Source organism: Anser anser (genome assembly GCF_964211835.1).
Source record: "Anser anser genome assembly, chromosome: 4".
Taxonomy (NCBI): Eukaryota; Metazoa; Chordata; class Aves; order Anseriformes; family Anatidae; genus Anser; species Anser anser.
Genome location: NC_139724.1, coordinates 78,324,054 through 78,346,667, shown reverse-complemented (window position 1 = coordinate 78,346,667; position 22,614 = coordinate 78,324,054). Strand labels below are relative to the sequence as shown.

General features: G+C 66.8%; 1 protein-coding gene across 1 annotated transcript; it reads left to right on the top strand.

Annotated features, from left to right (window-relative positions):
• The first annotated feature begins 1,016 nt into the window (after positions 1–1,016).
• On the top strand, positions 1,017–17,669 carry SIGLEC1 (sialic acid binding Ig like lectin 1). The gene is made up of 23 exons (XM_083832791.1): positions 1,017–1,275; positions 2,781–2,910; positions 3,368–3,724; positions 3,805–4,101; positions 4,457–4,720; positions 5,028–5,227; positions 5,309–5,363; positions 5,927–6,226; positions 7,085–7,336; positions 7,820–8,122; positions 8,941–9,195; positions 9,837–10,136; positions 10,826–11,086; positions 11,729–12,031; positions 12,585–12,839; positions 13,693–13,980; positions 14,101–14,352; positions 14,748–15,041; positions 15,130–15,384; positions 15,574–15,870; positions 16,588–16,687; positions 16,770–16,842; positions 17,273–17,669. Exons 2-23 carry the CDS (start codon positions 2,850–2,852, stop codon positions 17,288–17,290), a joined length of 5,040 nt encoding a protein of 1,679 aa, XP_083688917.1. The 5' UTR covers positions 1,017–1,275; positions 2,781–2,849; the 3' UTR covers positions 17,291–17,669.
• The last annotated feature ends 4,945 nt before the right edge of the window (positions 17,670–22,614 follow it).

Sequence of the window (22,614 nt, the reverse complement as noted above, 5' to 3'; positions counted from 1 at the left end):
CCCTGGCTGCGTTTGCCCAAGTCAGGGACCATGGCTCAAACCCGGCTGGAAACACACGGTGCCCGATGCAGGGAGGTCCCTGCAGGTCCCTGGGGGCAGCAGCCCCGCTCCCTGCCTGCCTGCCCCCTCGGGAGCCATTTCCCCAGGGCGTTTTGGCAGGGGGCTGTGCAGCTGTGGCGCCGGCTCTGCACCCGCACCGTGCTGAGCCCAGCCTGGCACCGGCACGGGGCCGCTGTGCGGGGTGCTATGGGGTGCTGCGGGGTGCTGCAGGGAGCTGCGGGGAGCTGTGGGGTGCTGCAGGGCGCTGCAGGGCGCAGTGGGGAGCTGTAGGGAGCTGTGGGGAGCTGTAGGGAGCTGTGGGGAGCTGTAGGGAGCTGTGGGGAGCTGTGGTGTGCGGCACGGTGAACGCAGAACCCAGGGCTCGGTGGGCAGCTCGGTGGGCAGCTTACAGTTCTCGCGTTCCCAGCCCTTTTGCACAAAATCAAGCCTCGACTCTGAGTCCTCAAGCCCCAGTTTCACCCGGTGCACAGAGTGCCCGTGTTCCCTTAGATCCAGGCACCTGCAGCAGAGGCCGGACCTGGGCCCTATCCCGGAGCAGCCCAGGACCAGGTCCCCACGTGCTGCAGCACTGGCACAGGCAGCGAACGGCCGCGCTGATTTCTTTGGGACACTGCCTGTGCGGGGCCCCAGGTTGGCTCTGGGGGCGGCTGGCCCCCAAAAGCTGGCACGGGGAGCCCAGGGTTGTAGGGAGGCTGCGCCTGCCCCAGGGGCTCTTCGTCAGGCTCGCCCCACTGCGGGGTCAGCAGCACAGAGCAGGGGCACCCAGTGGGGCCCTTAAACTGGAGCCCATCGGGGCAGTGCCCAGTGGGTTGGTGCCTCCTGTGCCCTAATTTGGGCTGGGAACAGCACAAGGATGACGAAGGGGTGCAAAAGCATTCACCCCCCCCCAAATAGGACTGGGGGCCTGGACCCCTGCAAAATCCTCCCATGCGGACCACCTTAGCGCCCGCCCCAAAAGAACCCCCGTTAGTAAAAGGCAAGAAATAGCTGACAGTGTCAGCCACTTCCCAAAACCGGAGGCAGGGACAAACCCCTAAACGGGGAAGTGATGTGAATTTTGGCTCCTTACTCCCGCAGCAGATAAATAGCTCGCCCCCAGCCACACGGGGCAGGCGCTGTTGTGGAGGCACAGCCGGGTGCCCGCTGGGGGACACGGGGACCGCCAGGGGACACGGGGACCACCAGGGGAACACAGACCGTCCCTGCCACGCCGAGGTAATGCTGCTGCCCCCGAGGTGCGGAGGGTCTGGGAAGGGGACGCTGGGGGCCGAGGTTTGCCATGGGGGTGCTGCCGTGGGTGCTCCGCGGCCTCCTGGGCTGGGGCAGGACCAGTACCGGGGGGTGCTGAGCAGTTTCCCCGTGCCCCTCCTGGTGCTCAGCCCCACGGGTGAGTTCCACCAGCACCTGAAGGAGCTGGCGATCTGTCTGGCATTGCCTGCGTGCATGGGAGCCCCCGTAGGGATTTTGGAGGCTGTCCTGCAGAGACAGGTTCGTGTGGGTGCAGAGAACACGGTTACAGGCTCCTTCCCCAGGCAGTCACCCCATTTTCCCTTTTTCCAGCGCCATCCAGGTACTGTCCTGTCGGTGTCAGGGTGGCGACGCACAGCCCTGCTGCTCCGTCCCACACCTCCCCGTGTCGCACGTGTGCGCGCACACAGCTTATCGATGGCAGCTGAACACATCCGAGCTTTGGGTTTGCGGAGCTGCCGTGCCCCAGGCTCCCCCCGTGCCCCCACTCGTCTGCTCACGGGACCCCGGCCCCGCCGCCAGAAAACGAAACTGGGAGGGGAGGCAGAGAAACGAAACCGGGCGGCGAGCAGGGGCCGCGGCGCTTCCTTCCCCTCGATTAATAAATCCCAGCCCGTAGAGAACAAAATACTGATGGAAGGAGCACAAAAAGGGGGAAGTGCTGCTGCTGTTTAATCCCGACCGCTGCCGGCGCGCCGGGGCTGTGCGGTGGCTGCTGGGGACAGCAGCGGGCTGGCCGTGTGGGGTCACCTCGTGGTGACCCCACAGCGCCGGGTGAGGAGGTGATGGGACCAGAAGATGACGAGGTGACATGTCCTGCTCAGCAGAGAGGGGACACCTGGCTGCTGTGCCGTGCGTCCCTCTGTCCTTTGTCCCCACGTCACCAGCATTCGCACCACTCTGTGCCCACGCCATGCACGGTCCCCATGTCCGTATTACTTCATTATTCACTTGCTCCCCGCATTGCACAACGCAGGGAGCCCGTGAATAAACCTGTCCACCTCTCACTGTGTGACCTGCACTTGGTCCTTGACCTCCCCAGGGTCCTTGACCTCCCCAGCTCACTGTGGGTAACGCTGGGGCAGTGAGCGCCCAGGAGGAGCCTTCGGCAGGGCCAGGGCTCTCCCTCACCGTCCTCCTCCTCCCCAGCCCCAAGAAGCGCCTGCGCCCGTTGCTCCACGTCGGTGACCGTGCCGCTGCCATGAGGCAGCCACCTGCAGCCGGAGCGGTGCTGCCGGAGGCAGGATTTGTGCCGCGTGGCTCCACCAACATGTTCTGCTGACAGTGCATGACGGGCACGAGCTGGGACATGGCCTTCCCCGCTCAGTCCCCCTGCAGGAGGGATCGCTTTTGGCCAAACACCTGCGGGATGCCTTGGCTGGCAGAGCCCTGGGGGCGGTGTGATGCAGGGTGAAGCGGGGCTGGGTGGATTAACGTGGTTCTGGGGCCTTTGGCCACCTTCCTGCCATCAGGGGCTGCTGCACAACCACCAGCCACCTCCTGCCAGTGTGTGCCCGAGCCTGCCCTCTGCTGCCTGCCCCATGGCTGTGGCCACATCCCAGCTGCAGTGGCTCGTCCTCCTGGCCAGCCTTGTCCCCCCAGGTAAGGTGCCACCACACCAGCCCGCTGCCCCCTGCATCCCCCCAGCCCATGGACCAGGATGGGATGGGGTGGGATGGCGGTGGGACAGCCAGGGCATGGAGAAAGGACAAGGAGACAGGGAGAGGGGCAAGGAAACGAGCTCCCGAAGGGCTCAGAGGGCAAATCTCCCCTTTTCTTACTGGTGATTTAGGCCTTTGCTCTTTGAGTCCAGCTGGTGCTTTTTGCCGGCTGGAAGCCCAGCTGGGAGCATTGCCCCCGCCCGGACTCTTCCCTATTTATCTCCACCTCCATGCTTTCTCCTGGAGGGTTTAGCTCGCCTCTCCCAAACCCTCCCTGCCCACCGTGGCCCTGGCTGGATGGGTAGAGGAGCAGTGGCACAGGGCTCACAGGATGGTGCAGGGGAGCTGGGCACCAGCGGCCACCCCCCATGACCCAGACCTTGCCTTCCCTCTGACAGCCCACGGCTCCTGGGGTGTCACCTACCCCCGTGAGCTGTGGAGCATCACGGGCTCCTGCGTGGTGTTTCCCTGCATGCTGAGCTTCCCCGACAGCATCTCGGCCAGCAAAGGCATCGTGGCCATCTGGTACAAGGACTTCAGCACCCAAAAGACCGTGGTGTACCACTCGGAGGGCCAGGAGGTGGACGCCAGGTTCTTGGGCCGAACCCAGCTCCTGGGGGACCCGACTGCTCACAACTGCACCCTGCTGCTGCGGGGGGTGACGCCGGAGGACAGCGGGTCCTATAAGTTCCGCTTCGAGATCGTCGATGGAGACCGGTGGTCGGCTGAGCAGGACGTGGTGCTGAGCGTTTCGGGTGGGTACGGCGGCGATCCCCCCCGGTCCCGCGCTCTCCCGTCCCGTGGGGACGTCCCACCCTCGGCTCTCCATCCCCAGATGTCCTGGAGCGCCCCAACATTGCCGCCAGCGAGGAGGTGTCCGAGGGGACGGAGGTCACCTTCCAGTGCTCCACGCCCTACGTCTGCCCGCTGAGCGACGCGGCCCTGCGCTGGGCGGGCTACGATGAGCGCGTCTCCTCCGTGTCCGGCCGCGTCCAGCTGGACACCAGCGGGGTCGGCCGCCACCTGAGCCTCGTCACCTCCTTCTCCTGGAAGGACCACTCCAGGGCGCTCTTCTGCGAAGTTCTCCACGGCTCCCAGAAGGCGAGCGGGGAGCTGGTCCTGCGGGTGAGACGTACGTGGGGCGGCTCGGAGCACGGCACGGGGACACCTCTCCCGCTGCCGGGCCACCCCCGAGGTCCCTCGCAGAAAGCCAGGGCAGAGTGTCCCCAGCTCCTCCCTCCCTGCTCCTCCACGGCTCTCGTGGCCAGGGCCCGTGCAGGTCCCACAAACATCCTGCGGTGCTCCTCCCTGCCCTCTCTGCCGCCACTGTCACAGCTTTGTCCCCTTTTCCCTGCTCCTTTCCTCTGGGCAGAGCCTCTCAGGGCTCCCTTCCCTGCCATACAACCAGCAGGAAGCTCTGCGGCAGCGCCCCCAGGGCCCTGCCCGGCTTCCCCTCCGCCACCACATCTGTCTGTCCCCCCCTGCAGACGCCCCGAAAGGCACCAGGGTGTCGATCACCCCCTCGACGCAGAACATCCGCGTGGGGGACACGGTGTCCCTCAGCTGCCTGGTGAACAGCAGCTACCCGCCGGTCTCCGCGTACCAGTGGTACAAGGACGGCGCCGCCGTGGGCAGCGAGCCCACCCTGACCCTGCGGGGCGTGCGGCGGGCGGACCACGGGCAGTACCGCTGCGAAGCCCACAACGCCCTCGGGGCCGGCGCGGCGCCCGCCGTGATGCTCTATGTCTTCTGTAAGTGCCGGGGGGCTGTGCCCTGGGATGGTGCTGGCTGGGAGGGGGGCACCCAGTCTGAAACGGGCAATTCCCCAAGGGATCCAGGCTGGCTGTGATGGGACCGGGTGGGAAAGCATCTCCCCTGGGCTGGGGCACCTTGGGCGGGCTCTGCGTGTACCCGAGCACAGGTCCTAGTGACACGGGGCGCTGCTGCACAAGCATAGGATTTTGCCCCGGGGAATATTGCATTAAATTCAGAAACTGCCCCCTGGCCAGCCTCCTGGGGGTCTCCTGCCCGCCCTGAGCGTGCTCCCGTCTCCGCCAGCCGCCGAGATCTCCGTGAGCCCTGCGGCCGAGGTGCAGGAGGGGACGAGCGCCGAGCTGTCCTGTGACGTGCCCAGCAGGGAGGGCCAGGACCTGAACTACACGTGGTACAAGAACAGCGCCTGGCTGCAGGACGGCCCCGCGCACACCCTGCTCTTCCACCGCCTGGCCGCCAGCGACGCCGGCTTCTACTCCTGCAAGGTGAGGTTGGACTCGGTGATCTCGGAGGTCTCTTCCAACTTGGATGACCCTGTGATTCTGTGATTCTGTGATTCTGTGAAGGTGACCAACGACCGGGGCAGCACCGCGTCCCAGCCCGTCAGCCTGAGCGTGACATGTGAGTGCTCGTGGCCCTGGCCATCACCCTGCGGGGACGGGGGGGTCCCCACGGGCGAGCTCCCTTGGTGCCAGGGGCCGTGCAAGCCCCAGGCTGCCCCAGGCACTATCAGTCTGGCTGGGAAGGGGGGTTCAGCCTCGCCGGGTGAGACCCAGGCAGGAGATGCTGCAGAAGCAGCAGTTCCTGGCCGTGAGCCCCGTGAAGGCGGCAGTGGGTGAGCTCCCCGCACCAGGCGCCCGTCCGCTCACTTCAGCACCTCCCGCCCCTCCGATGCACGCCATAAACTCCGCTCGGAGGTTACTAACCCAGGAGCCAGCGGTGATAATAACAGCTCAAGAGCTTTTGCAAGTCAGGGGAAAAATAAAATAGCCCTGGGTTTGGCTCTGACATTTCTGTTCATAAATATAACCCGCTTACGTCAGTGGGAAAGCAGCTCCGAGGAGCAGCTGTGCTCGCTGGCAGGGCCGGCTGGACGTGACGTGTGTGCGGCCGCCCAGGTACGGCCGTGATGCCGGGGCCTCCCGGGGCCAGCACGGCCGCTGACCCCTCTCCCCGTGCCGCAGACCCCCCAAGGACCCCCTCCCTGACGCTGCTGCAGGAGCCGCAGGGCGGCGGGCTGGCTGTCGTGCACTGCACGGTGGACAGCATCCCGCCGGCCACCCTGGCGCTGTACCGCGACGGCGACCTCGTGGCCACCAGCGGCTCGCAGGCGGCCCCCAGCCAGCGGCTCGCCGTCACCGCCACCCGCAACGCCCTGCGCCTGGAGATCCGCGGCGTGCGGCCGCAGGACGGCGGGCAGTACCGCTGCACCGCCACCAACGCCCTGGGGAATGCCAGCGCCACGCAGCCCTTCGTCACCCACAGTGAGTCCTGCCGTGCCCTGCCTGCTCCTGTCCCCGGGGCCGGGGGCGCGGCACCTCCTCCAGCACGGACCCGGGGGTGTCGGGGGGTTTCTGTGTGGCTGTGGGTCCTGCCATGTTCCCGGGTACCGGGGTTGGTGCTCGTGGTGCCGTCCCCTGTGGCCCTTCCCCACCCCAGGAGGTTTCACAGCTGGAGGTGGTTTGGAGCTTTGCAATTCAAAGTCTGCAGCAGAGCTTGTCCAAGCCCGTTCCTCCCGGTGCAGGTAGCGTGGGGCGGGAGCAGCACCCGGGCATGGAGGGGGTCCCCTGCTCCTCTCATCACACCCTGCCGCTCCCCCCGCTTTGGAGAGCTGGGGTGGAAGGGAAGCAGCAATGAAAGGGGAGGAGGGGAAAGCCCCCAAAAACACATCCAGGGGAATCCTTAGGACGTCGAAAGAAACCAGGCTGGACCTCAGGGTTCCAAAGGAAATAACGCTGCTCTGGGTGGCGCTGTTAGCTGGGCTTGTTTCCGAGAGCCTGAGGTGGCTCCATCCGAGCCCCTCACCTCCTCCCCAGCCCCTTTCCTGGCCCAGTTCCTCTCACCAAACACGGGGGCCTGGTGGGAGCAAAGTGAATTCTCCAGAAGGCACCCGTGGGTGCTGGTGGCAGAGGAGTGGTGAGAATGGCTGGGGACATCCCGGGTGGCTGCCAGCTCCCTCGAGCGTCCCCCCAGCTCCGCGAGCCCTTGGCTGGGGGCTGCCCGGATCCGTGCGCTGGAGGGCGGTGGTGTGGGGGGATTTGAACAGGCGGATCCACTGCGAGGGCAAAGGTTTAGCAGCAGAGGTTTCCCTGACAGCCCAGCCTCTCCTTTCCCTCCTCCAGCTGCCAGAGTCCTGATCCAGCCCTCGGCGGAGGTGCGGGAGGGGGAAGCCGTCACCCTGAGCTGCGAGGTGCTGGGCGACGCGGGGCCGGCCACGTTCACCTGGTACAGGAACGGCCGGTGGCTGCGGGAGGGCGCGGAGCCGGCGCTGAGCTTCCCGGCCGTCCGCAGCGCCGACGCCGGCGCCTTCCAGTGCCTGGCACAGGGCAGTGGCCACAGGCACACCTCGGCGGCCGTCCCGCTCCGCGTGCTCTGTGAGTGCCGTGGGTGAACCATTCCGGGGGGGGGGGGGAAGTCCAGAAAAGCCCCTAATTCCCAGGAAACAAAGGACTTGAAAACATCCCGTGATATTAATTTATATTTCTCAGAGCACGAAATGAGCCCAAGTTGCCCTGTGAAAAATATATCCCGGTTTGATTTCGCCTTCCAAATATTTCGTGCTGGGAAAAAATAAAAATAAAAATCTTCCCTGATAGCAAACAACGGAAACGCAACTGGGAAGGCTCAGTGCTGAGGAAGGCGTGGGTTTTTGTAGTCGTGGTAGGGAATGTGCCTCACCCCAGGGCAGAGCAGTGCCCTCGGAGGTGCTGGGGACACGCAGGTCCCTTGTGGAGAGCGGGTGGACGTGGGACCCTCTGCCCTGGGTGAATGCAGGCAGGAGGGCAGGGATCCCCCAGCTTCAGGGGGTCCCCTAACCCCACGGTCCCGTTCTCACCCACGCTGCTTTGTCCCTGCAGTCCCACCCCGGCAGCCGGTGATGAGCTCCCTCCTGGAGACCCAGGGCGGGCAGCTGGGCATCATCCAGTGCACCGTCGAGAGCGACCCGGAGGCCAACCTGACCCTGTGGAGAGGAGACGAGGCACTGGCTTGCACGCAGGGCTGCCCCCCGGCCCCCAGCCCCCGGCTGCAGGCGACGGCCTCGTACAACAGCCTGAGGCTGGAGCTGCGGGACGTGGTGCTGGAGGACGAGGGCACCTACGTGTGCCGGGCTGGGAACACTCAGGGCAACGCCAGCACCTCCATGGCCTTCAGTGCCGAGAGTGAGTGTGGTGCTGGGGGGGTGGGAGGGTGCCCGGGGCCTGAGCCCCCAGGGTCTGAGCGCTGGGGAAGTCCTGGGACAAGGGAGGGTGGAGAGGGGCGCCGGAGCAGGAGGAGCTGGGTACTGCTTGTGTAAAGGCAGAGCCAGCGTCGGTAGCAGACGTGCACACGAAACCCAGAGCATCAGGGTAGCAAACAGCATCGGTCTCAAAATGTGTGCACAGGGTGCTGGGGTGGGCCACGAGCAGGATTACAGTGGGTGCTGCAATGGGAGGGTGCAGCCACCGGCCCTTCCCGACCCTCCTGGGCTCCCAGCAGGGCTCACCGCTCGTCCTGTGCGGGACCTGGGTGCTGGGCACACCGTGCAGAGTCCCAGGGGGCAGTCTGAGAAGCCTTCTGGCTCCAGTTCTGGCACTGTGAGCGAGCTAGGAAAATCAGACCTGGCTTCCCACGAGTGGGAGAAACAGCAAATATTTTGGGTGTCACACGTGGTGGCAGCGGGGAGCAGGGGGGCTGCCGGCTGGAGAGCCAGCGTGGGGTGACACCCGGCGTGGGGTGACAGCGTGGGGTGACACCCGGCGTGGGGTGACAGCCTGGGCTGCTGCCTTGCAGCCCCAGTAGGGTTTTGCACGCTAGTGCTGTGCACGCTGCGTTGCCTTCTGGTGCCATACCTGCAGAGGTGCCTGCAGGCTCCCTCCCGCAGCGGTGCCACTCACGGCGTGGTGGTGCAGGGCCAGGCATCCTGCCTTGCAGCCCCACAGCCCCCCCTGAGGCTCTGGGCGCTGCAGCTGAGCCCCTCCTGCCTCCGCCCTGCCCTCAGCTGCCCGTGCCGTGGTGTCCCCGTCCTCCCGCGTGCTGGAAGGCAGCGCCGCCAACCTGACCTGCCAGGTGAGCAGTGACTCCCGGACCCTGCCCAACGTCACCTGGTACAGGAACGGGCAGCGGCTCCCCCAGGGCCCCGACGCATCCCTGGTGCTTCTGCGGGTGGCGAGCGGGGACGCGGGGCTCTACCACTGCACCGCCGCCACCGAGAGGAGCAGCCGGAGCTCTGCTGCCGTCCTGCTGGATGTGCTGTGTGAGTGCGGGGTGCTGGGCATGTTGGGGTGCTGGGGATGTTGGGGTGCTGGGCATGTTTGGGGTGCTGGGCATGTTTTGGGGGCTGTCAGGTGCTGCAGGAGCAGCTTTTTGGCTGCCCCTGCTCTTCTCTGGGCAGGGGCTGCCCTTGGGCTGGTGCAGGGGGTCCGTGCCATTGCACACAAGGGTGGGCACACGGCACATCTGTGTGCGGCTGCATACGGAGATGTGAACGCAAACCACTTTGTTGTCATCTTGGGGTTGGTAGCCTTACACGTAGCCTACATCCAGGTGTGCACGCTTCTGCTCAGACACGTGGCCCCCATGGGCATGCCCGTGGGCAATCCAGCGTGGGTGCAGGTGCACGTGTTTGAATGCCTCTGTGTGCCCTGGTGCCTCCTCCCATGGGGATCTGTCCCCCTGTGCCACCCGGAGGTCACACTGGCAGCCCGTGGAGGTGTGCTCCAGCTGCAGCCCCATGCACCAATGCCCCTGAACGTGAGCTGGGCTGGTCGGGCAGTGTCTGCAGGAGCACAGCCAGCAGCTTCCCTTCCCATCCTGTCCTGTCCCGTCCCATCCTGCCCCTTCCCGAGGTGGAGCTGGGGACAGGTAGCCGTGCAATGGCTGTGCTGTCCCACGCAGACCCCCCGAGGGACCCGCAGCTCACCGCCTTCCTGGAGACCCAGCGGGGCCGGCTGGCCATCTTCGAGGGCTCGGTGGCGAGCAACCCGCCCGCCCAGCTGGCCCTGTACAGGGGCGAGGAGCTGGTGGCCTCCAGCAGCGCAGGGCACAGCACCAACCCGAGGGTCAGCGCCACGGCCGCCCCCAACGCCCTCCGGGTGGAGGTCCGGGACGTCACGCTGGCAGATGAGGGCACCTACCGCCTCGCCGCCACCAACGCGCATGGCACCGTGTCCCAGCACCTCTACTTCCGTGTGCAGGGTGAGCACGGGCGTGCAGCACGGGCGTTGTGTGTGTCCTGCATGGGCTGGTCCCGGTGGGTGGGAATCGCCGTGGGTTGGGGCTGGGTGAGAGCCAGCGCAGGCTGTGACCTTTTCTGCATTGCTCCTGCCTCTGCACGGCCGTCTGATGGGAAGAGATAATGGTCCCGGCTGTCCCATGGGGACAGCGGGGCAGAGAAATGTCACTGAGCATCTCAGGCTGTGGCCAGACAGCAGAACGCGGCCGAGCTTCTGCAGGGGCTGTGCTTCTGCTCCCCCCAGGGCGCAGCAGGAAGAGCTGTTTGTGCTAAAACCCCGTGCGCAGCAGCAGCTGGGCAGGGCCTGGCATGGGTTGCTCCCCAGCTCAGCCCCCGGTGCTCAGGACCGGTCACTTCTGTGGGGAAAGGCCAGAGCATCCCCCTGGGGACGGTGCTGGGTCCCTCCTGGGCTCTGGCTGCTGCTCCGCAGGTCCCGGCTCACGTCACCCACCCTGCATGGGCCGCATTTGAACAGCTCAGCTCCAGCACTGGTGAACACAACCAGAGGAGCCCCGCGGGTGTTTCAGCTAAGGGAAGCAGGGAGCAATGCGTTGTCCTTCATATAAGCACCGAGCACCAGCCTCGGGCTGCAGCAGGAGCATCAACGCGATGCGAGGCGTTGTGTCCACCACGCGCTGTTCTCCTCCCTCAGCCGCCCGCGTCCTCGTCACGCCATCGGCGGAGGTGCTGGAAGGGGACGACGTCTCCCTGACGTGCGAGGTGCTGGGGGAGCTGCAGGCAGACGCCGTCTTCTCCTGGTACAAGGACAGCAAGCACGTGCAGGACAGCCCCGGCCGCGTCCTCGAGTTGCCGCACGTCACCAGCGATGCCGCGGGCTCCTACCACTGCAAAGCCCACGGCCCCGCGGGGACCGGTGCCAGCGTCTCCCCGGCCGTCAGCCTGCGCGTCCTCTGTGAGTGGGGCGAGGGGACAGCGTCCCTGGGGACACGTAGTGGCAGTGGGGACATGGCACGTGGGGTGGGACGTGGCACGGGGCCACAGCTGGCGCACAGCGGGGCACGGCACGGCCCCTGCTGCCGGCACCGTCCCCGGATGGCCCCCGTGCAGAGAGAGGCTGGGGTTTAACAACAGCTCCGCACGTTCACTAAAGGAGCATGGTCTGCCCTGAGAAAAGGCCAGAATGTTAAAAGCAGGGTGTTGGTGGGAACGTAGCTCCTCGATAAGGCCATACAGAAGCCACCTCACCCGCAGGCGTCCCCGTTCAGGCAGGGCTGTCTGGTGGAAGCGCTGTGGCCACCCCGGGGACCCCGCTGCCTGCTCTCAGTTAAAAAAGGGGGGAGAAATGCAATAACCAGTGCTTTGGTTCTGTTAAACCAACACATTTTGACTGACCTAATTACTTACACTTTTCAAGACTTGAGTTTTGGAGAAATGTCGTCCTTCTGGGACAGAGGGGGAAACTCCTGGCAAGGAAAAAGCTGCCGGTGCTTTGCTGCAAGTGTGCTGTGCCACCATGCGGGTGCTCCCTGAGGGGTACCCAAAAAGCTCCCGAAGGCACAGCCTTGCTCACACCCGGCCACATCTCGCCCTGCAGATCCCCCCCGGGTGCCGGTGCTCAGCTCCTTCCTGGAGACGCCAGGGGGGCGGCGGGGCGTGCTGCAGTGCCGGGTGGACAGCAGCCCCCCGGCGCAGCTGGAGCTCTTCAAGGATGGCGCGTTGGTGGCCTCCAGCGCGCTGCCAGCACCCGCCACCTCCCTGCGGCTCAGCGTCACCGCGGCCACCAACAGCCTGCGGGTGAGCATCGGCGACGTGCTGCTGGAGGACGAGGGCGAGTACGTGTGCGCCGCCAGCAACGCCTACGGCAACGAGAGCACCGCGGCGAACTTCACGGCAGGGAGTGAGTGCGGTGGGCACGGGGTGGGCATGGGGTGGGCACGGCGCTCAGACAGGCACCAGCTGTGTGCCACCAGGAGGGATGGGTGCTGGGGGCTGCGGTGGAGGTGTGGGTGGAGGCAGACACGAGCTGGAGGATGCCCATGGAGAAAGGAGGCGGGGAGAGAGGTAGAATAAAATGGGCAGCACAGAAACGGGGAATAAATGGTGGAAACTGCAGGTTTATGGGGATGGAGGGTTACTGGGGGGAGTGCGCACATGGAGCAGGAGCTGCAGCTCCCTCTCCAAGGGGACGTGTCGCTGTAGGAAGCTCCCATGGCATCTGTCCACAGCTCTGTCGTGGCTGGGCTTGCCCAGCTGCCATCACCCTGCGCTGTGCTGCTGCAGGGCAGGGAGAGGAATTAGTGGTGGCTGAAGTGTCTCCATCACTTCTTGCCTGGAACTGCAGGGAGGGAGCCCAGAGAACAGTCCCAGGTGGTAGAGCCATAAGCACAGAACCATAACGTGCTGGAGCCCAGAGTTCATTTCCCTGACCGTCTCTTCTCCCCCCATCGCAGCTGCCCGGGTCTGGATCTCGCCCTCCCCGGACGTCCGTGAAGGGGACGCCGTGACCCTGACCTGTGCGGTGGACAGTGCCGCCCAGGAGGCTCTGACCTACACCTGGTACAAGAACAAGGTCTGGCTCAGCAGCGGCACGGCCCCGCACATCGTCTTCCCCAGCGTGGTGGCCGCCGACGCCGCCTCCTACCACTGCGCCGTGCAGAGCCCCGCCGGCACCCGCAGCGTGGCCCCCAGCACCCTCAGCGTCCTCTGTGAGTTCGGGGGGCTTCGGAGCCCCCATCCCTTTCCCTGGGCTGGAAAACCCCCTGGGCATGGCCTGCAGTGCCCAGGGGGTTTTCCAGTTTTTCCAAGTTTTTTTTTTCAAGTTTTCTTTACATTTTGAACCAAAACTGAAACAGAGAAATTTTTGGCTTTTGGGGAAGATCACAGGATATTTTTTTTTTCTTTCCTGCTTTGGCAAATTGAAACCAGACTTTGTTTAAAAAACGATGCGCAAAAACCGTAGCTGCAAGTCAGAATAGATTTTCCTTTTTAGTAGAAAAAGATGGCTTTAACTTATAAGTCTGCTGCGAGGAGTGACTGCCGAGGGGCTCTCCTGGAAATGTCCTCCACAGAGCCTCAAAAATGTGTCACGTCTCTCCCTGCTCCCGGTTTTGGATGGGGAATGCGGGATGGGTGCTGCTAACACCACCTTGGCGTCCTGGGCCTGAATTACAGCCCAGGTTTTTGCTGCCGTTTCGCCAGCCCTGGTGTTTCCAGCAGAGGGGAGTTTGCTGGGCAGGGTGCGAGCGGAGACTCAGGGGCCAAGCTGTGAGCAGGCTGCAGGTGGGAACGGGCTCCGAGCGTCGCTTTGTGGTGTGCTGAGCTGTGCTTTGGTTCGAGCACGGCGCAGGGAATCCAGGCAGCGCTGCCAGGCAGAGCAGCTGCTGCAGGCGGTGCAGCAGGTCCTGGCCGGAGGCATCGCCGCTCAGCTCACGGCGTGGTGGAGGCGAGAGATCACCGGTGAAGACGGAGCATCGCTGGCGTGGGAGCTGCCCCTCGGCAGCCGTTTCCCTCCCGGTGAGATGGCGCTCGGCCCACAGCCCCCTCCCCTCTCGTTTCCAGACCCCCCCCGGAACATGCAGCTGAAGGCCTTCGCGGAGAGCGGCGGGGGGAGAGCCGTCATCCTGCTCTGCACCGTCGAGAGCATCCCCCCGGCCGAGGTCAGCCTGCACAGGGAGGGGCAGCTGGTGGCCTCCAGCGTGGCTGCGGCCGCCGGCCACCGCTCGCCCTCTCCCAACGCGCTGCGCCTGGAGCTGCCGGCCGCCGCGGCGCAGGACGAGGGCGAATATGAGTGCCGGGCACGCAGCCCCCTCGGCAGCACCCGCACATCCCTGCCTCTCCGCGTGCAAGGTGAGCGTGGCACAGGGGGGCTCGGGGCTCGGTGCCCCCTCCGAGCCTCGCCGTGGGCACGGAGGGGGGGTCCCGCGGCCCTGCCACCCACCGGCACCCCCATCCCCGTGTCTCTGGCAGCCGTCAGGGTGGTGGTGCGGCCGGGCACCGAGGTGCACGAGGGCACGGCGGTGACGCTGAGCTGCGAGGACGCGGGGGCCCAGCCGGGCACCGTCTACACCTGGTTCAAGAACGGGCGCTGGGTGCAGGAGGGCCCCGGCGCCGCGCTCCTGCTCCACGCCGCGCGCAGCAGCGACGCGGGCGCCTACAGCTGCCAGGCGCGCACGGGGGCGCGCAGCCGCCGGGCCCCCCCCGCAGCCCTGCGGGTGCTGTGTGAGTGCGGGGGGGGCTGCGGGGGCTGCCCCGCAGCGGGGCGAGCTGCCGGGGAGGGAAGCGCGGGCTGTGTCGCCATCTGGTGACCGCCGGTCCCCTCCCGAGGGTGTCCGAGCCGCTGTTCCAAAGGGGGGGTTGGAAGGAGAAAATTTGGTGTTAAAACGGTTTAAAACCCCGTGGGGCGGTGCAGGGGAAGGGCTGCAGTGGAGAGCACGCTGCTCTCCTACCGGGGGGGCGCTTGCTTTGGCCGATGGATGCTTCCCCACCCTCACCGTGCCCCATCTCCCCAGCCTGAGCCAGCAACAAACGCATAAAACCCCCCAGGCCAGAGGGGGGACGTGTTCCCCCGAGGCCAGCCGGAGCCAGGAGGCGAAGTGCTGTCCTTGTCGTTGCAGACGCGCCCCGGGACCTGTCCTTCGTGTCCCTGGTGGAGCCGTGGGGCGGGCGGCAGGCCGAGCTGCTCTGCACGGTGGACAGCCACCCGCCCGCCGACATCGCGCTGCTGCGGGGTCTCACGCTCCTCGCCTCCACCCGGGGCCCCTCCGACCCCCGCGTCTCCTTCCAGGCCGAGCCCAACGCCCTGCGGGTGCGGATGGCGGCGCTGGGCCCGGGGGACGCGGGGCTCTACGTCTGCTCGGCCAACAACAGCTTCGGCACCGCGACCGCCTCCCTGCTCCTCGCGGCGAGCGGTGAGCGCCGTGCTGCCCGGAGCTGGCCGTGGGGCGTCCCCGTGTGCCTCGTGCCGCGCCGGCTGCACGGCCCTTTCCTCCTCCTCAGGCGTCCGAGTCACGGTGGAGCCCTCGCCAGAAGTCCCCGAAGGTGCCACGGCCACCATGAACTGCTCGGCGGTGCCCTGGGTGGGCGACGAGGCCAACTACACGTGGTACAAGAACAGCCGGTGGCTGCGGGAGGGACCGGCCAGCGCCCTCATCCTCGGACCCGTCTCCAGCACCGACGCCGGCTTCTACCACTGCCGGGCGAGCGGCGTGCGGGGCAGCGCGGCCTCGGCCCCGCTCAGCCTCAGCGTGCTCTGTGAGTGTCCCCCAGCCCCGCGGGGACAGGGCAGGCTGCCACACGTGTCCCGTCTGCACGGTCCTGCCGCAGGGGACGTGGCCCTTCCTCCTCCTCTTCTTCCCCCTCTCCCTGCCCCGCTCCTCTCCCTGTAGCCCGGGAAGGGGTTCCCTGCGCCACGGCCCACCCAGCCCCCTTCCCTCCATGCAGACGCCCCGCGGGCCGTGGCCGTCAGCACCTTCCTGGAGAACCGCAGCGGGCGCGTGGGCATCGTGCTGTGCGCGGCCGATAGCCACCCGCCCGCCGCCCTCGCCCTGTACCGCCGCGGCCACCTCCTGGCCTCCAGCCTGGCCACAGCCTCCGCCCCGGGGCTGCGTGCAGCCGCCTCCCGCAACGCGCTGCGCCTGGAGATCGCGGCCGTGGGGCCCGAGGACTCGGCCGAGTACAGCTGCGTGGCCAGCAACGCGCTGGGCAACGCCACGGCCAGCGCCTACTTCGACACCCGCAGTGAGTGGGGCCGGACCCCGCGGGGATGCTCTGCCCGGGGCGGGGGCCGTGGGATTTCAGGTTTTAGGGTGGTGGGGGATGACCGGCAGAAGTTTGAGTTTTTTGGTGGAAAGGCGAAGAGGGTTTCACTGCCAAAGCATGCGTTTTGTTCTTGAATTCGATATTTTGTTCCAAGGAGCTTTTCTCCTGCAGCATCCCAGGCTGGGGGCGGAAGGATGCTTTGTAAGGGCTACAACACCCCCCACAAGCAGAAAATTGAGTTGAATGCTAAAGCTTGATCAAAAAAGTGAGCAGAAATGGGCTAGGGCAGGGTTCAGTGGAAGGCAAAGCATGCTCATGCTGTCTGCTGCTGTGCGTGGCCCCCAGCCCCACGTGTTGGCAAAGGGTATGGGGGGGCAGGACAGCACCCAGCGGGGGGGCACACAGTGATGTGCCAGCCTGTCCCACCTGGGTGCAGGGGCAGCGACACGGGCAGGGGCACACCAGCACCAGTGTCCCCGTGAGGTCCCCGCCGTGCTGTGCCGCACTGCGCCCCCCCACCCGTGGCACATCTGTGATCCACTGGATCCCACGGGGGGCGAGGCACAGACCCCACGCCATGGCCATGCTGCGGCTGCAGGCACAGGGAAGGGGCCTGGAGGAGGAGGCTCCCCAAAGCCCCTCCAGCCCGGCCCCAGCCCCTGGCACCGATGGGACCCCCCCCTCCTGTTCCCGCAGCGCTCTCCCACCTCCTGGTGTTCACCATCCTGGCCGGGCTGCTCCTCGCCCTGCTCTGCGTGGCTCTCCTGGCCCTCCTGGCCATGAGGCTGTGGCCCAGGTAACGTCCCCTGGCTGGGACGGGGACGTGGGGACACGTGGGCAGGGGGCAGCGGGTGGCAGCTGCCTCTCCTTCTGCCCAGGCTGCGGAAGATTTGGGGCTTGCCGCGGGCTGAGGACACCTTCGAGCTGAGCAGGAAGCAGGAGCAGCTGCAGGTAGGAGTCAGGGGTGCTGGGGCTGGCTTCGAGGACCCTGCCCCGAGCTCCCATCATCGGGTGTCCGTGGGGAGCAGCGTGCTGGAGCACCCACGGGCTCCCTGCAACCTGCCCTTGCCTGCCCACAGCCCTCTTCCCCCATTTTCTCTCTGCTCCACCAACTCTGAGGGGTCCTGAATGTCCCCAGCCCCACCAAGGCCATGGGGCACGGTGCTGGGGGATGGCTGGGGTCGGGGTCTGGCTCTCATGGGGGTCTGGGCGGATGGGCACTGGGGGTCCGGGCTGCAGCCCAGCACCCCCTGAAGGGCCTCGTGAGGGTCAGGTTCATTCCCGCAGGCTGCTCCTGGGGGGGTTTCACGTGGGTGCTCCCCGGGGCGCGGTGGGTGCTGCCCTGGGCAGTGCCTCTCCAGCCAGCCCTGAACCTTTGCAGGTGGATGGAGCATCCTAAGCCGCTGGCTCTTTGGCCCAGGAGCGACTGTAGCAGCTGGAAACCGCACAGCCCCGGAGAGGGGGGCCCAGAGCCACCCTGGGGCAGCCCAGCCCCATCCTGACAGCCCCTCCAAGCCCCCCCTGCCTCCCTCCCTCCCCTGCTGCACGTGGGCACAGCTCTGTGCTGGGCACAGTGCCCGTGGTGCTCCGGCTGCGCGCGGTGCGCCGCAGTCTGTGGCTGCTCAGAGCTGCCGAAAGCCCAAGATCCCCCCCCCGGGGGGGGTGCGAGCCTGGTGTCGGCCTCTCCAGCACCACCATCCTCCCCCCCCTGACTGAGCCACTGCCCCCGGGGGGCTGCGTGCTACTCACCTGTCTGGAAATAAAGCACGGAGCAGCGAGCAGCGCGTGTCTGTGCGGGGGGCTGGGACGGTGCTCAGCACCCTGGGGGGCTGCTTTGAGAACTGGGGGAGCTCAGAGGGAGCTGGGGGGCAGGCAGGGCTGGTTCCCACAGGGCCCCCCGTGCTGCTGGGTGCTGCTCTCTCCTGCTTTATCCCCTGTGGTTTGCCTGTGGCCACCACGGAGCAGCCGGTGACCGCCTGTCCTGCGGACGTGGCTCCGAGGCGCACACAACATCGGGGACGCGATGCTCGGGGCCAGCCCCACGGTCACAGCACCCCATTTGCCCGGCACAGCAGGCCGGTGGCTCTGTCAGGGGCTCACCGGGGGGGTTTGCTTGCAGCACCTCGTGCCCTGTCCCCTCCCGGCTCGCCGCCGTTAGATGTCACCCTGAGGCCACCCGTGCCGGAGCCGGCTCTGCTGTGGGTGCCCACGCGTTGGGGTGGCGGCGGCGGGGGCGATGCCCGCCCACGTGGGCGCTTAATCCTGCGTTATCCGGCTGCTTTGCTGCTCTTGTTTATTTACTGCGGGAGCGTGCTGCGGCTGGCGCAGGGCATGGGGCAGCGCCCACCCCCCCCATCTGATCCCATTGCCTCTCCTGCCTTTCCCGAGCATCCCTCTGCCCCACCGCCTCTCCACACCCAAACCCCGTAGGATCATCGCATGGTTTGGGTTGGAAGGGGCCTTAAAGATTGGCTGTTTCCAACATTTCTAGCTAATCTGCTCGCCCAGCTGGCACACACAGACCCACGTCCCCGTGCCAGCGCTCAGGCTGTCCCCACAGCACCTATCCGCTCTGGGACCCCCGGTGCCACAAACTGGAGCTAGCGGCGGTCCCCGAGGGCAGCACAGTGACAGGAGCAAAGGACACAAGTCACAGAAATAGCAAGTCTGATTTGATAAAGCAGAATTAATCCTTCACTATGGGACAGATTAAGGAGGGAGCCAGGGTCTGTAGGTGCTGTGGGAATCCCCGGAGAGAGGCACGCTTGGCAGGACAAGGGCCTGGGCAAGCTGGTGGGGCTTTGGGGTCTGCTCTTGGTGCAGAGGTGGGGGCTGAGACCTGTTGTGGGGGACACACACAGTGACCGGGGGGGCCCTGAGCTCCCCAAGCGAGGGGCTGGCTTTGCTCCCATGGCTGCAGGTTGTGTCTGTGAGTGCTGAGGGAGGGATGCGACGGGAGCAGAGCGGAGCCTGTGGGGGCAGCAGGGACCCCCCCAGCCTCCTGCTGAGACCCCCCCCGCATCCAGCAGCGGCGAGGTTAAACCTCCGTCGTCTGCTAAGCTGCATGCCCAGGCAGACGAGTCCAGGTGGAGCTGGGGTGACTTGGGCAGGTCCCCCCCTCCGGCTGGACATCACCTTTTCAAGGCATCTCCGTGCCAGAGCCCTCTCTGTCCTCCCCAAGCACCCGCTCGCCGCGCTGCTCCCGACAGAGCCCCGGGCTCCGAGGAGGGGCCCCGTGCTCTTCAGCTGCCTCCCTCCGCATCTCACAAGGCTGAAGTTCATTAATTCTCGCCCGAAGCCCCCCCGGGTGGCCCAGCTGCTCCAGCTGGCCCCTGCTGCCCACCGTGCCCAGCCGCTCGCTGGGGGGCCGGGGCAGATGCTGGCGGGTGCTCGTGGCAGCTGCGGACCCTTCCCAGCACCGCGACCGCTGCAGCCTGCTCCGGGGGGGCACCGGGAGGTGGCAGCTGCTGAGGGACCCTCAGAGGGGCTGCGGGCACGGGGTGGCACCGTGGGAGAGCTGAGTGCTTGCTGTGGTTGTGCCGAAGCTCTGCTAAAAGCCTGCACAGGGCGGGCAGGGAGACCCGGGGAGCTGCAGGGCTTGGGAGAGGACCGGGGTGCGCTCCCTGCTTAATCCAGAGCCGGCGCTACGGGAGCCAGCGATTACCTCCGGTCCCTCTGAGCTCCTTCTCCTCCTTTCCTTCTGGAGCGACACACGTTAAGCCAAATCCTCCCGTCACATGGTTTAAAGGCAGAGCAAGGGAATAAGGGCAGGTCAGAAGGTGAACTGGAGGCCACGGATTTGCCATCAGGCAGAGGACCTTGCAGAAATGTGCGAGGCATTTCTCCTCGGATAAATTAGCGCACGCTTTGATTTGTTGTTTGCAATAATCCTCGGGCCGGCTGAAGCGCGCACGGCGCTCGTTCCGGGGGTGATCTGGGGGCACGCGGAGGGCTCGGCTCGCTCACGTCGCTTTGTGCTCGGGGAGCTGTCCACAAGTGTCACCCAGCCGTGCCTCGGTGCACCAGTGACGCTGATGACTGCTGCAATTATCGTCGCTGGCCTGCCGGGCTCAGAGGCGTAAGGAGGCCCCGCTCGGCCAGGAAATGAGCCCCGTGGGAGCAGAGGCGTGACGGCCCCGTGCAGATGTGTCCCTCGCCCTGCCCTCTGCCCTGCTGCCCGGCGGGGGGGCTTTGAGCTGCACAAACCGGCGGCTCGGTGCAGGCCTGGCGGGGCGATGGGCGCTGCCGCGTGTCCACAAGGGCGAGAGGTGCGGGGCGACGCCGTGCTGCCTCCCCTGCGCTCTGTGCCCCCAGGATTTACCCCTCAGCCCACAATAAACCACCAGCAGCACCCCCCCGCTGCCTCCCCAGCCCGGGCTCGGGCTGCTCTGCTCCAGCTCCGGTCCTGTCTGCGGTCACCTCTCCTCCATCCCAGCGCTGGCGCCTGTCACGTCCTCCTCCACCCCTCTGCGCCCTCGGTAACATCTGCTGAGCCCGTCCCGCTTCTTCCTCCCCTTCGTCATCAATTATCTGCAGGTCACCCATAGCATAGGGGGCCAGGTGGCGGCTGGGGGGGGGCAAGGAGCTCTGGTGGGGTGGGGGGGTTGTGGGACACCCCCTGCCCCTGTCCCAATGCAGCCCCCAGCCCTGGGTTTCCAGCACGTGGCTGCACCTCATGGCAGCTCATGTGGGGGCTGGAGGGGGTGGCAGGATTGTGCTCCCCAGCTCTTGTTGAGCCCCACGGGGGTGGCTTCCCTTAACCCCCACCAACACCCATCCCTGTTCCCGGCCCCGCATGCTGTGAAATCCCTGAAGCTCATGGGCAGTAGCTCAGCACCAAGCTCTGCACCTCCGTGGCCCTGGGCACCTCCGTGGCTGCTCCATAAACCCACGGGACACCATGGGCGCTGCAGGAGCATCCCCGGTACAGAGCCCCCGTGCCGGCCTCAGGGGACCTCGCTGCTCCTGCTGCCCACAGAGGGGCTTATTGGGATTTGTTGGGGCCCTCCTGGTACCCCAGGATCACCAAGGCCACTGCCGAAACCCACGTGCCCGGCAGCACCCTCGGGCTCCACGGATGAGGAGTGACAAGGCCCCCCCACCCCGTTAATTTGATGCTCATTAACTGGAATTGCCTCTGCGTGGCAGTGATGGGTGCCTGCAGAAGGCACCGTGCTTTGGAGCCATTTCGGCCCCCTGAGGAAGCAGCCCATGGGGGGGGGGGCACAGGGGGCTGCCCGCTGCAGAGCCCAGGGCTGGCTGCAGAGCCCAGGCAGTGGGAGGGGGGGGGCAATATAGGGGGGTGCAGGAGGACAGGGTCCCAAGCAGAGCAGGGGGGCTGGAAAATGGGAAAGGTGGAGACAATGAGAGGGTGGCTCCTCACACCTGGTAGCATGGGGTGCGAGCAGCCGCCTGTCACCCCCAGGTCACCCCAGCCCAGCACCGGTGTGCGGCCCTGGGGACGCTCGGGATGTGCAGGGAGAAACATCGGCCAGAGGCCAGCCTGCGAAACGCAGGGCGGCTTCTTCCAGGGCAAAACAACCCGCGAGGGGCTTCGGCAAGCTGAGCCCTGAGGTTTGTGCACGCTCCTTCCCCCTGCCCCGTGGCGGGCTGGGGTCCCCGTGCCCAGGTGCCTCTTCACAGCTGCTGTCACCGTGTCCCCTGCCGTGGGTATTTGTGGGGATGTGCACATCTGGAGAGGGGAAACTGAGGCACCGTTAACACAGCCCCTGTGTGTGGGGGGTTGTTGGGTTTGGGGACAGAGCCAAGCATTGCACAGCACCGGGCCAGCACCGGGCTAGACCCAAGCCATGGTCTGGGGGCTCACCCTGCCCCGTGGGGACATGGGGGGCCGTGGGGACCTGCTGCGTGTGTGCGTGTTTGTGGCAGGGCTGCACTCTGCCCCAAGTCCCTCGGCTTTTCTGCCACCCCCTCCCAGGGACTGTTTTTGCAGTTGTCTGGATCCGGAGCTCTGGTGTGTCACGGAGCGGGCTGGGGGCGGACAGGTCTCTGCGGGGACACCGCACCCCAGTGCTGGGGGGATGTGTGGGGGGGCAATGGGATTGCCCGGACCCCAGGCAGAGATCCCAGCAGTGAGGGACCAGGAACCCATGGAGCGGGGACCCCAGAAGCGGGGGTTCCCAGAACCAGGGTGCGGGGGGAGAGGACGCCCGGGGCGGGTCCCAGCAGCGGGGGGGGGACCTGGGCACCCCGGACCCCACCGCTGCCCGGCTCGGGGCGGCCCCACCGCCGAGGACTCGTTTGGGACGCGGAGCCCCGCAGCTGCCCGGGCCGGGATGGGCGCACGGGGAGCCCCGGGGCAGGGGCTCGGCGGTGCGGGGCCGGGAGCCGCCGGGGCGGGGACGGCTGCGGCAGCGGGCTCCGTGATTTCGTTTGATTTCCACTGATTTCGTTTCACCGGGGCCGGGCGGTCGGGCCGGGCCGGGCCGGGCCGGGGCAACGCGTCCCGCCCGCGGGGCTGCGGGGCGGCGGGGCCCGGCGGGGAACGGCCCGGGCCGGACAGGGGGCTCCCCCCGCCCCGAAAACCCCGGGGCCGCCCCGGTTGCCCGGGGCCGGCGGGGTCCCGCAAACGAAATAAGCTCTGCCGGGGTGCCGGGGTGGGGGGCGCGGCGGGGCTGGGCACCGCGCAGCGGGCCCCGGGACGGGGGCGACGTCGGGGGGGCCCCGGGGGTCCCAGCGCCCCCACCCGCTCCTGGGCGCTGC